The sequence below is a fragment of the Sinocyclocheilus grahami genome, unplaced genomic scaffold, assembly GCF_001515645.1.
Source record: "Sinocyclocheilus grahami isolate Dianchi unplaced genomic scaffold, SAMN03320097.WGS_v1.1 scaffold995.1, whole genome shotgun sequence".
NCBI lineage: Eukaryota > Metazoa > Chordata > Actinopteri > Cypriniformes > Cyprinidae > Sinocyclocheilus > Sinocyclocheilus grahami.
In genome coordinates, this window is record NW_015506174.1 from 122,912 (window position 1) to 136,948 (window position 14,037).

General features: G+C 42.7%; 1 protein-coding gene across 3 annotated transcripts in view; it reads right to left on the minus strand.

Annotated features, from left to right (window-relative positions):
- LOC107565336 (genetic suppressor element 1-like) overlaps window positions 1–14,037 on the minus strand; it is a 213,995-nt gene that overhangs the window by 101,835 nt on the left and 98,123 nt on the right. Inside the window, exon 1 of one of the 3 annotated variants that reach the window (XM_016250555.1) lies at window positions 1,483–1,739. The exons of the other annotated variants lie outside the window; for them this stretch is intronic. Coding sequence (XP_016106041.1) covers window positions 1,483–1,519 — 37 coding nt within the window. The 5' untranslated portion in view covers window positions 1,520–1,739. Of the gene's footprint in view, window positions 1–1,482; window positions 1,740–14,037 lie in introns of those variants that run through there. 3 annotated transcript variants of the gene reach the window in all.

The window sequence follows — 14,037 nt, forward strand, 5'->3', positions numbered from 1 at the left end:
TCCCCCCCCCCCCCCCCCCCCAATAATTAGCGTACTGCAGACAGTGCTCTCTCTGTCTCTCCCCTCTGTTTCTTTAATGTGCCTCTTTTTTCTTGTCAAGTAATCATTGAAGAACCCGTGCGTCTGACACCGTCTCCAAGGCAACAGCGCTTCAGATGGGAAGGCAGGCGATGTGTGTACGTGAGACACACACAGTGATACAACAGTGCATTTTACAGAGCACAAGGCCGCATGTACACAAGACGATCTGGCACAGTTTGCTCTTTTGTGGGCTGTGAGTGTTTCAGAGAGATCTCTACATGCACACACGTGGCTGTGACATGTTAACTGATCCCTGATCTCTGAATATGACCAAAGAGCATACACACACAGACACACTGGAAGGCCATTATGAGGAATTTCCATAGAAGTGATGGTTTTTATACAGAGTTAATGATATTTTCTATCCACTAACTCCACGGCAAATCATAATCCTCACAGAAAACTTTTTGCATTTTTACAGTTATTAATGAAAAATAGTTTGCTATGTTTAATTAGCCATTTTAATTTCAGGGACAGCTGGATGTTCTCATAATGTAGAGGTAAAGACCTGACACCTGATACTTACTACATTAGTTCTCGTAATGTGAGTCCAATCAGTACACAAGTTATAGCAGCTTTAGTCGATTTTTTTTATTCCCCACATTTAGCACACCCATGCAGAAAGAGAAAGCAACAGAGAGATTCCAGTCTATATTCAGGTTATTTCATGTTCTGTTTGTTGGATTGTGTAGTCATATCTGTCTGAGCTTATTAATAATCATGAGCTCACTTATAGTCCGGCCCCTACAGACTCACAGTCTAATGAATTATTTATGTGTAGTAAGTGTCAGCTTAGCCGACCCTCTGTCAAAGGGCAGGGTGAAGATCTGCCCCACACTGCCCTTAACACCTTAACACACACACATATATACAGAGAGAGAGTTCTCTCATCCATCATGATAAGGCAGAGAGTGTTTCCTACACACACACACACACACACACACCAGTCTATGCTATGTTTGATTTATTTTATATCACACATAATCTTGAAATTAATTACTGCTATGAGTGTGTGCTTGATATTTGCCCAAATTAACTCTTGACATCACTATTAAAATATTTAAATTCAATATTTAAAAATAAAACCATATACACTAAACAGGTTTCTGGTACAATACAAAAAGTATTGTAAAATATTGATAAATTGTGGTAGTATTTGTTATACTGCCTTTATTGGTGTATTACAGTAATGGGAATCTAATGGCATTCACAGTTAAAGAGCAGTTAAAATAAAGGATACTGGCATAACCACCCCCTCTACACACATACACACAACATAACACACCTTGCATTACAGTCCCTCCAGAATCACTCACGTGGTGAAGATGTGCTGCTGATTCAGTCACTTTAAAAAGTAACTTGTGGAGAACACGCACACATGTGATTTTGAAATAAACTCACCTGGTAGGTAGTAGAGAGGTGCTTTTAGTCCAAACATGGTCTCTGTTACAGTGTCATGTTGCTGGGTGCTGAAGTCAGGAGGTGTGGCACGGAGATCTGCCCCGCACACCCACAGCCGGGCTAAAGGTTCGTGGCTAACAGACCTCACAAGTCAACCTGTCATCTCTAAATCACCCCGATTCACAAGCTGATAGAGGGTGAGCTGTGTGTGCACGTGTGCAGGGTCAGATGGAGGGTCATCAACAAGCCAAACCCAGCAAAAAACACCAAAAAAAAAAAAAAACAGCGTCTTGATTGTATTTTATTGTTTCATGCCGAAAAGTGATATAAATAATCCTTCAAGAGGCTTGTCCCGCGACGGTGAGTCTCTTCCTCCATCCCAGGATGAGGATATGTGGAGAAAGCGGCTGTCTTCCTTTCTCAGTCTCTCTCTCCTCTTACACTCATTCAGCGTCTTCTAGCAGCATGAGGGGGAGGAGGAGAAACCCCTCAGGATACATCATGGATAGCAGGGGAGGAGGGGAGAGAGAGAGAGAGAGTCAAGAAGGGAAGTGGTTGCGCCCAGTGATGGTTCCTCCCATGAGCATCATTATCAGTACAGTGGGATGGCACTGAAATTTCACATGATTGGTTGGAGAGCAGGGCGGTGACACAGGGGCATTATTCAGCATCGAGGGCATCTGTTCCTGCCCCTGCTCCTGGAACTGCAGAACATCTGAGCCTTGCACATTTAGACTGACGATGAAAACGGCAGCTGGAGCACACACACACTACACTTCCAAGGTGGCGTGACGATACAGTGGGATGAGCGCAAGACAACGTTAACACAACATACTTTCTTCTGGTCTTTTTTCCTTCTCTGTCTCTCAATTTTAGTTTCATTGTCAAAGTACTTTGGTGACATAATTGTTTTACGTACGATATTGCCAGCACATCAATATACATGCTGAAAGAAAAGAGGGGTTAAATAAAATAAAAGATACAATATTGTATGTTAAAATTATGCCAGTGAAGTGCCCTCTTTCTCTCTGTATCCCTTAGGATCATATTGGCTTTGAAACATGTCTTTCCTGTCATGACCCAGCCACTTCCCACCCCCAACCATACACACACACACACACACACACACTCGCGCAGTGTGTGGGGGTTTAACTATCTGCTGCGGAGCTGCAGAGCAGAAAAAAACAGCAGGAGAGAGATACAGAAAAGAGAAAGTCATAAAAAACAGAGTCATAGCCAAGAGAGACAGACAGAAGAGAGGAGAGTGAATGGGGAGAGGAAAGACTGCTCATACCCTGAGGGCTGTCTCACTCTCACTATACCTGCACACACAGATAAATGACTGTCTGTCTTTATCTCCCCCATCAGAAACAAGCCACACAGAGAAACACTAATCAGAGAGAGAGAGAGAGAGACAGATGGAAAGAGCGACAGATGCAGGAGAAATGGGCAGCCCTGCTGAGAACACTTAGCGTGAGCTGCACTCACAAAAGGAGAAACACACTAGACTCATTTTTTTCCCATAATAAGATATTAATAACCACCACAGCCCCACCCAAATCATTAAAGCAAATGTTTAACATGAGTTAGAGAAAGATGCCTGTTTTCCTTGTGAAAATAATGTTTATGTGTAATGATCCAGCCATAGACAGCACGTGTGTCCGAACAGACGGTGACTGAAAAGCTTTAAAAAGACATTGGAGATCCATGCACACTCTCGACACACTTATGCCTGCCCAAGTCAGGTGTGACATCCCTACAAAAACAGATTTGCCTGAGATCGCCTGCCTGAAACCACTAGGACCCTTCATGTTGTTGAGTGTGATTAGGCCCTTTCGCACCACTTTAGTTCCGGAACTAAATGTATGGTACTAAAGTACTGGGACGATTTTGCGTGACCTATTTCCCAGTACTATTTAAAGGGTTGCATTCGCACCGAGAGTGTGTACTAAGAAGTGACGTAAGCCGGTCGACAGCATAACAACAGGAGGATGGTGGACGCTGTGATCGGAGCGGTGTTTTTGTTGTGTTTCGCGGGTTTCACAATAATGGACATGGAAAGTCAACGTATACGTAAAGCGATTGAAAGAACAGAAAGGAGGACTAAGAATCTCCAACGACATCTGGCAGTGCTACATTTGCTACAAGTGCCTGCACTTCAGCGTCCGTCCATCTATCGCTGTTCTCCATACTTGCGAAATAAGTTGACATGCTTACAGTATGTTTTGGCGGAGTTTTAAATCATGGCGGGTGAGGGCGTTTTCATACGTTTGGCCAATCAATGTCTACTTACATCACGATTAGTACCAGTTGTGCTGGTTAGACCCTGCTCCGGAGTAGGAGCTAATTTGGTTCTCGAAAAAGGCAGTCCGGTACTAAAATCGCTCCCAGTTCCGGCGGTGCGAACACGCCGAAAAGTGGGTAGTTCCACAATTAGTTCTGGTACTATGAAAAGGTTCCTGCGGTGCGAAAGGCCCTTTTGTAAGAGGCTATAGAAAAATGGATCACAGATGATTCTATGGTCTCATAAAGCAATTGCCTCTTCAGTCTAAATATACAGTGACAGCAGCTCACTAAAACATAGATTGGGTCATTCCCTGCTGATCTCAAATGTCTGTATTGTGTTGCATAGGCTCCTTTTTAATTTAAGTCTCTACAGTCATGTCCCAAATGCTGCCCTCTGTCACTTTTGTAATGTAATGTTGCATCAGTCTATTACATTGCAGGCTCAGGAAAAAGGGCACTTCGAGGGCACATAGCACCCTTCATGAGCACCGTTCTGAATTTAAAGCTGACACATGTGACACTTCACGGTCTCATTAACTTCACAGACACTCTCAATCGAAGGCCACAAAACCACAAGTCCACATCAGGTGTGCCATTTGGGAAAGGGACTATGAAGCATTTATATCAAATGTACTGTATGTAACTATATCAAACAAAATTTATTTATATCAAACGACATACTTGTGTACCATATATTTTGCACCTGACTATAAGTTGCACAGTGTCTTTACTCTGACACAACCTATGCAAGTCTCGAGTTGGGAGCTGGACTACAAGGCTGTTATAAGCTATCACATGGTGGCCAAAAAAAATTACCACTAGCAAGTAACTGAAGATAAGACTAATTATTAGGAAAAATACTGTTCTGACTGCACCTCAGCTGCCTCGTAATATCAGAACTGTCTGCTCACCCTTGTATTTACAGAAAAGAATGCACATGGACACCATAAATCAAGAAATCAAGAAATGCGATCAACAAAATAAATCAACAAATGCGACACAAAGCATGTGGTTAAGAGACCTATCTCTGCTCAGACATAATAAACTCAAGCTGACCTTTAACCTCTGCCCGATCCTCTCTCTTTCATCTCAGCAGTCATGCTTGGGGGCCGGCTGCATGAGCCCTATCTCCATATTCTAATTGTGGTCAAGCTCAAAGAATTAATTTGCAAATGTGTCATTATCCATCAGAATCAGTGGAGGGAGGGTGCTAATTATGAAACTGGTGCACTGGGTGTAAAACTCTGCCCGGGTCATGCCATCAAGCTGTTCCTCAGTGGCAAGAGGAAGGAGGGGACGGAGGACACAAATCATATTCAAAAAAGAGGAGATGCAAGCGGTCTAGCCTTGCACCACCCCCCACCCCCCTTGAAAATGTTAGTCATGGTTAGTTAAAATGTTGTTGAAATGTAATGTGAGCAGTCTTTTTTTGCAGTTTAGTTTATTTAGCTTAGGAGAAGAGTTGAGCGAGTTTTGAGTTTTGAAAAAGCTACAGTATGTCACATTCATGTAGTTCTTTATAGGGCTACAAGAATGTGTTAATAACTATTTTTTTTTATTTTTCGTTGTCTTTGACTTGTATGACAGTATTAAGATAGAGATGTAGAAAAACAGAGTAGGTTTGATTCACCTGTAAATCAGTCCAAATCAGTCAATGTCAACAAATCAATTCAAACCTTTAGCTGAAACTTTAGTCAAGTCAACTTTATATCTATCAACAATATCTTCAAAAGGCAGAGAAATGTTGACATTTCTTTAGCTTTGTCACACAGCTCTAGACTATATCATGCAAGCCTAAATGGCCTATTTAACCTAAAGTGCTATATGTCTCTAAACTTGTTGAATGCAGCCATTTCTAATGATCAGTGATGAAACAAACAGCCATTGTGACCCATTAACACTAAGGAATGTTCACACACAAAGAGAAGCCGGAATGTGCCCATCTCTGACCTCGGGGCAAGCAGATGGTGCCGCAGTACTCATCACAAGATTTTCCATTTTTTTAAGGCCGTGGCTTTTAGAGCTCTGGGCTGATTGATGTACAGTAATTTATGGCTTCTGCTCCCTGGGGTCGACCCTGTTTGCCTCAGCTGAACCTCCAGACAAAAGCAAGGGCGTCTGGGAAACTCCCTCCTTCCTGCCTACTGTCTCCAGAGAGGCTCCAGCTAATTCCCCCAGTGCTCTGCATAGTAGAGTTGGGACTACTACTTCAGGAGGATAAACTTTTGGTTATGAGTTACTGATGTAATCCCTGTAGGTGGAGCTGCTCTGATGTAGCTTTATGGACAAATACAACAGAACTTCTCCCAGTGTTTAAATTAAATTCTGTGAAGGAAATGTCACAATGATGAAAAATTCCACAAAAAATATTTTAGAAGACAAATTATGTGACATGTTTTGACAGGTGTGATTCATTTTACAGTGTCGTGCAAGATCCTATCACATTGCAGGATCCTATTTCCCCTTTCTTGGTCATTCCTACCTTAAAGGAGTAGTTCACTTCCATAATGAAAATTTCCTGATAATTTAATTCACCCCCATGTCTTTCTTTCTTCAGTCGAAAAGAAATTAAGGTTTTTGAGGAAAACAATCCAGGATTTTCCTCTATATAGTGGACTTCAATGGTGGCCAACGGGTGGCTTCAAAGGGCTCTACGCAATCCTAGCAGAGGAATAAGGGTCTTATATCTAGTGACACGATCAGTCATTTTCTAAGGAAAATAGAAATTGATATACTTTTTAACCACAAATGCTCGTCTTTAACTAGCTTGACCTCACGCATTATGTAATCACACATGCGTGATGTAGGCGTGTTTACAAAGGAAACATGCATAGAAAGTCAAACGCCCTTTACAAAATAACGTAAAAAAAAAATGATGTCGGACGATTTTGAAGTTGGAGGAGAAAATGTGATGGAAAATACTTTTTGAAACAAAATACACAGATGAAGAACTAACCATGCGTGACGACGCGCATCGCAGAGCTAGTGCATGATGAGCATTTGTGGTTAAAAAGTATAGAATTTTCTTTTTTTAGAAAATGGCTGATCATTTAGCTAGATAAGACCCTTATTCTCGTTGGCCACCATTGAAGTCCATTACATGGAGAAAATTCCTGGAACTTAATTTCTTTGCAACTGAAGAAAGAAAGACATGAACATCTTGGATGACATGGGGGTGAGTAAATTATCAGGAAATTTTCATTCTGGAAGTGAACTACTCCTTTAAGGCAAGGCACCCGTGAATAGGGTAGAAGATTTAACCAGTAGATATCGCCATATTTTTCCAGTTGACAGATTAAAACTTTTTTTGTATTACAAGTTTTCTGAAATGTTATGTTGAAATATGCAATTGACACATTGTATTAAATATTATAATACATAAAATATGCACTAATTTGCATACATTTCAAGAAATCTAACCTTTAGATTGACCAGTGAATGAAAAAAATATGATTTTGCCTGTAGTGCTCAAAAAGAGTTTCTGGTTATATCCCTTCCTTGTATACTTGCACAGACACCATGCAAATATAACCAGGTTAACTTTCTTAGGCGACCATGAGTTCAAAGAGTTGTTCTTTATACAGACAGGGTGGTAATACATTGAGATATACTGTACATGTTGCTGTGTATTTGTAAGACTGTTTTTTATTTTTTATTTCATGGCATGCATTTTATTTTATTTTTTTTCTTGTCTGTGTTCTATTTGTGTTTCCTAAGACTGAATCACAGTCTCTGCTGTCCTCTGATCACTCCTGTCAGTTTTGATATGTGTGTTCTCCATCTTTATGCACACTCCAGCATTAAGAGACACACCTCCACCCTGCTCGGATGTCTCTTAGCAACCGTATTCATTCAGAAGGGCCACTGATACATTTGGATCTAATCTGAGATCAGCACATGTGGATTTGCGTTATCACTGAGATGTGACAGAGACACTTCACTTGGATGGTAGCAGCCATCCATTTTCAGACAAGTAGTATTTCTACACTGAACATCTGCTGCTAAAGTGTGTGTGTGTCTAAGAGCACATTTGTCATACAATTTATGAGAGAATATTTCCAAAAGGTCATTATCAAGAAGAGTGCCCATCATCAATTCATGTCTGCTCTTTGACCCTCATTTGACACCAAACTGACCTTGACACACAATCCAACAAACCAAACCAAACCTCACAATAATAGCATGATCAAATGAAACAAGTTTTTCTGTGAACATATGGAAACTATATATAAAGCCCAACAAATTTAAAACATGTCAGCAGAGCATTTACTCTTACAACATGGCTGCTATTATTTGCCATATTTGTGATTTATATATGAAATAAAACTCAATAATATTTTTCTTAATGATCTTACTGATCCCTTTAATATCATTATCATTATGCTACAACATAACATGAACAATTAGGACTGTATGTTCCAACAAAAAACTTTTGTCCCCCATGGATTGTCCCCCATCATCTTTCAGTAAATATGAATAGCAGAGGTGACACTATAATGGATTACAAGCGAAAATAAAAGTCACTTACCTACAGAGCAGATCACATGACATGAGATGATATGGTAGGGCAGGAAACACATAGAAGAAAAAGAGATGACAGAGAGTAGTTAATAACCATATAAATAACCATATTTCAACAAAATTTAAATGCACATCATAAAAGGCTGGCAAAACATTACAATTAGGTCTCATTTGTTAACATTAGTTATAGTAACATGAACTTCCCCTTCACAGCAAGTGGGACTCCCATTAGTGGCAATTCCCTTTTACTATCTGTGTTTTGAAGCAAAAAGATGTACAGTATGTTTGGACATGAGCTTTACGTCATGTTGCATCAAAAGCAAATAGAACACATTAGCCTCATTTCAACCGTTGGGCTAATCGGTTCTAAGAATTGTAAGGAACGCTTCCAGTTATTTGTCCACTTGAGTTCAGTTAGGCACAGGGTGAGCGTGATTTCACCAAGTACAACATGTTCCTGGATCAACATCCTTGTTGATCCTGGAACAACATTCCAATCAACCAATCAGAATTGAGATATAACTTTTCAGGAAATATCTGTTTTAGGCTTAAAATCAGGGTTAGGTGCTTCTACACTCTTGTTAATCAGCTATCATTTCCCTCTGATTTTAGGAATAAATTATGGGTAAGGTTAGGTTCAGGGGTAGGGATTGGGTTAAGTCTATATTTAGTCTATATTCTATATCATCAAAAGATGTTGATCGAGGAACATGTCTTACTTGGCAAAATCACGGCGACCTTGGGCACAGCACGATTATAAAATGCTTTTGGCCCGGAATTCTTAGCATGGTTGGTTGGCTAACTGTGCTGAAATGTGCTGGTAGAATGTGTGTAGTGACGATTGGTCACTTGTTTGTTGTCTGGCTCCTAGTTTCTCTCTGTACCTGGTTGCGCTACTTGAGCAAAGTAAACAGAAATATCTGATTATCCGCCATAAGGCAGTCACTATTTACATCTCTTACAGTATGTAAACACTTGCATTTCCAGGGAAACAACTATAGTTAACACATTTGTATTATGAGCTCTTCACATTAGAAAACGAAAACACACCCATAACGGCTGGGCCAGATCGGCTCAGAGTGGAACGGTTAAGCACTGAGAATGGTTTGGCCCTTCAATACCAAGCACGTGTAACAGTATACACATGTGGCTTCTGGGACATGTTTTGGTTTGTAGCTTCACTAAACACAGCACACTAAAGTAGATCACATATATTTATTTAAAGCAGGTGTTTCAGGTGATTCAGATGAGCCCAAATGCAACATAACACAATGCTTAAATCTAGAGAAAATCCTAAAAGAGTGTATTACATGCTGCTTTGCTAAAGCTATAGGACATCCAGGATCCGATGATGATAATGATGATGATGCAAAGTTTTTCAATGTCATTTGAAAACAGCAGCAAGTTCAACCAATAGAAACTTGATCTTATGTTTGGTGGGTGGGTATAGTGGTTAGGGACGATGAATAAAAACCAATTGGGGACTGATTTACAGCGGGAATGCATTTGGATTGATAGCTCAGATTGACAGCTCTTGCATTTACCATTAACCATAGAATAGTAGCACATAACTAGAAAATCTGCGCTCATCCACTAGAATTACTAGGTATTTTTACATAAAAATTTTCATTCATTCATTAAATACATAAATACATTGGATGGACCAGTCATCAGTCTGAGCTTGTGTAGCTTAGCCACTGATTTATACCTTCAGTGGAGGGCACTGGTAAGTTCACAGTATGTCTGTGAAGTACGCAGTATTTACTTCCTCTAGTCCCTTCATTTATTTCTGTTTTTACTTTTTCCTGTACATGTGAAAAGGCTTTTCATCGCATGTCATGATGAAATATCATGATAAAAGCACTTCTGTATACTGGTTGTGGTAGCCTTACATACTTCCCACTATAACGAGCCAATCTCAAGGATCGTGATCATGGCCAATTAAGCATTTTCTAACTGACCGGTATCAGTGATTCGTCAGCTGTCATGCCAGTGTCATGCAATAGGTGGCGGTATGCACTTTCAACAGTACACAGCCATTAAAAGGAAATGAAGACACTCAAATGTGCATGCCTGATGCGCAAGAACAATGAGGTCTGTTCTAGAACGTCACACACATTTAAGATTACGTGTATTTGATGTGCACTTTGTTTAAGGAATCACTCTACAGTAATTTATTTACTTTCGTCAGCTGTCATGCCAGTGTCATGCAATAGGTGGCGGTATGCACTTTCAACAGTACACAGCCATTAAAAGGAAATGAAGACACTCAAATGTGCATGCCTGATGCGCAAGAACAATGAGGTCTGTTCTAGAACGTCACACACATTTAAGATTACGTGTATTTGATGTGCACTTTGTTTAAGGAATCACTCTACAGTAATTTATTTACTATCTACTTTTATCTGCCGTCAGACAATCCGAGACATTGTTGCCATAATGCGTTGCTATCGGTTGTGCCTTGCTTTGGACATGACTGATAGTCTGGCATTCGCAAATGCTTTCTAACCTTATCTCAACTTCCCCCCCCTTTATGTTGCAATAAAACTGCTTACTATACATATAAAATGCAAGAAGTTTATATCAGTAGTACCATATTAATAATTGTGACTACACAGTCTAACATGTTTCTATTTACCAATGTCTTTATTTAGTGTGTGCATATATAGAGAGATAGTGTGCATCATATTATTGGAAGATAATTAAATTATACAAATATATATAGAATGTTAGTGATGATATATGCCCCTTTTTTAAATTTGAGCCCCTGTCCCAAGAAAGTCTCTGCACATCCCTGTATATATTGGATTGAATTGAATAACTTTAATTAGGGATGCACGGTATTGGATTTTTGCCGATATCCTACTATATGCCGATATTTTTCAACTCTTTTTGGCCGATAGCCGATGCTGATACCGATATATTTCCTTTTGAATGGAAACAACACCAAGTCTCACCTGTGTGAAAATTATAAGCATTATTTAAAATTTTGGTTAGTTTTTAACAAGAACTTATGTGTTAGAATTAAATAAACAATAATGAAGTTATTTTATAATGACTATAAGTACATTGAAGCTTTGAAAATAACTTTACATAAACTATATCAATCGCTGCATTTTTTTCAGAAAGATGCACTAGTTTTCAGGGTTATGGACCTGTCTGTGTGTGTTTTTGCTCCCTGTGACCCAGTTTCTGTCTCCCGTTGATTGTGTTAATTTGATTCCAGGTGTGTCTAGATCTTCCCCCAATTATCCTGTGTTTAAAAGCCCTAGTCCTTTCAGTCAGTGTTTGTTGGTTCTGAATGTCATTCTATGTGTTCCTGTGTCTCCTACGTACCCCTTGTGTTTGGATTATTAAAAGACTGTGGTTTGAAGCTATCTCCATGTCTTCTCGTTCCGTGCTCCGAGTGAAGTGTGACAGAAGAACCGACCTAAACAGTTACCTCCGTCTGTACCCTCCGTTTTCTAGCCAGATCCACTCCGGCCCCAGAGCCCAGCCCACCATCTCCCCACGGTACGGAGCATCAGCCTGAGCCCACCGATGACGGAGAGCCATTGAGCCCAACCCGTCAGACCAGGTGCGAGAGCCGGCGACAGTGCCCCCCACGAGGGAGCAAGCCGTGGACGGTGTGAGTGGAGCTCCGCCTCTTGCATCGCGGCTGAGGGTGAACTGAATATGGCACAGAAAAAGGGCCAAAACGAAGAGAGGAGGAATCCAGCTCAGAGCGCCCTCCAGTGCCTGCTCCAAGAAAGCGCTCTCCAGTGGCCGCTCCTCGAAAATGCCCACCCTCCCACCTGCTCCAGCCTCCTACACCGCTGTCAAGCATTATTTAAAATTTTGGTTAGTTTTTAACAAGAACTTATGTGTTAGAATTAAATAAACAATAATGAAGTTATTTTATAATGACTATAAGTACATTGAAGCTTTGAAAATAACTTTACATAAACTATATCAATCGCTGCATTTTTTTCAGAAAGATGCACTAGTTTTCAGGGTTATGGACCTGTCTGTGTGTGTTTTTGCTCCCTGTGACCCAGTTTCTGTCTCCCGTTGATTGTGTTAATTTGATTCCAGGTGTGTCTAGATCTTCCCCCAATTATCCTGTGTTTAAAAGCCCTAGTCCTTTCAGTCAGTGTTTGTTGGTTCTGAATGTCATTCTATGTGTTCCTGTGTCTCCTACGTACCCCTTGTGTTTGGATTATTAAAAGACTGTGGTTTGAAGCTATCTCCATGTCTTCTCGTTCCGTGCTCCGAGTGAAGTGTGACAGAAGAACCGACCTAAACAGTTACCTCCGTCTGTACCCTCCGTTTTCTAGCCAGATCCACTCCGGCCCCAGAGCCCAGCCCACCATCTCCCCACGGTACGGAGCATCAGCCTGAGCCCACCGATGACGGAGAGCCATTGAGCCCAACCCGTCAGACCAGGTGCGAGAGCCGGCGACAGTGCCCCCCACGAGGGAGCAAGCCGTGGACGGTGTGAGTGGAGCTCCGCCTCTTGCATCGCGGCTGAGGGTGAACTGAATATGGCACAGAAAAAGGGCCAAAACGAAGAGAGGAGGAATCCAGCTCAGAGCGCCCTCCAGTGCCTGCTCCAAGAAAGCGCTCTCCAGTGGCCGCTCCTCGAAAATGCCCACCCTCCCACCTGCTCCAGCCTCCTACACCGCTGTCAGCTGGCAGCCCCTCTGCTCGCCCTCAGCCGACCATCATTGCGGTACGAGCCCCGCAGGACTGCCATCCTCCAGCGTCGCCGGGGTTGGAGTATCCCTCACCTCCGCCTCCAGCCTCCGAGGCCCGGACTCTGCCTCGGCCCGTAGACCCAGCGGCTCCACCTCGGCTCCTAGCTCCCTCGCCTCCCCCGTCACCCGTCGTTCCATCAGCTCCACCGGGCTCCCTCGTCCCTCCGGTTCCACCTTGGTCGGGCGTCGACCCGCCATCGCCTCTGGACTCCTCTTCTCTGGCTGCGCCTCATTCGCGCCATCCCACCGAAGGAATCACTCTACAGTAATTTATTTACTATCTACTTTTATCTGCCGTCAGACAATCCGAGACATTGTTGCCATAATGCGTTGCTATCGGTTGTGCCTTGCTTTGGACATGACTGATAGTCTGGCATTCGCAAATGCTTTCTAACCTTATCTCAACTTCCCCCCCCTTTATGTTGCAATAAAACTGCTTACTATACATATAAAATGCAAGAAGTTCCCACGAGGGAGCAAGCCGTGGACGGTGTGAGTGGAGCTCCGCCTCTTGCATCGCGGCTGAGGGTGAACTGAATATGGCACAGAAAAAGGGCCAAAACGAAGAGAGGAGGAATCCAGCTCAGAGCGCCCTCCAGTGCCTGCTCCAAGAAAGCGCTCTCCAGTGGCCGCTCCTCGAAAATGCCCACCCTCCCACCTGCTCCAGCCTCCTACACCGCTGTCAGCTGGCAGCCCCTCTGCTCGCCCTCAGCCGACCATCATTGCGGTACGAGCCCCGCAGGACTGCCATCCTCCAGCGTCGCCGGGGTTGGAGTATCCCTCACCTCCGCCTCCAGCCTCCGAGGCCCGGACTCTGCCTCGGCCCGTAGACCCAGCGGCTCCACCTCGGCTCCTAGCTCCCTCGCCTCCACCGTCAACCGTCGTTCCATCAGCTCCACCGGGCTCCCTCGTCCCTCCGGTTCCACCTTGGTCGGGCGTCGACCCGCCATCGCCTCTGGACTCCTCTTCTCTGGCTGCGCCTCATTCGCGCCATCCCACCGGCTCAGCACAG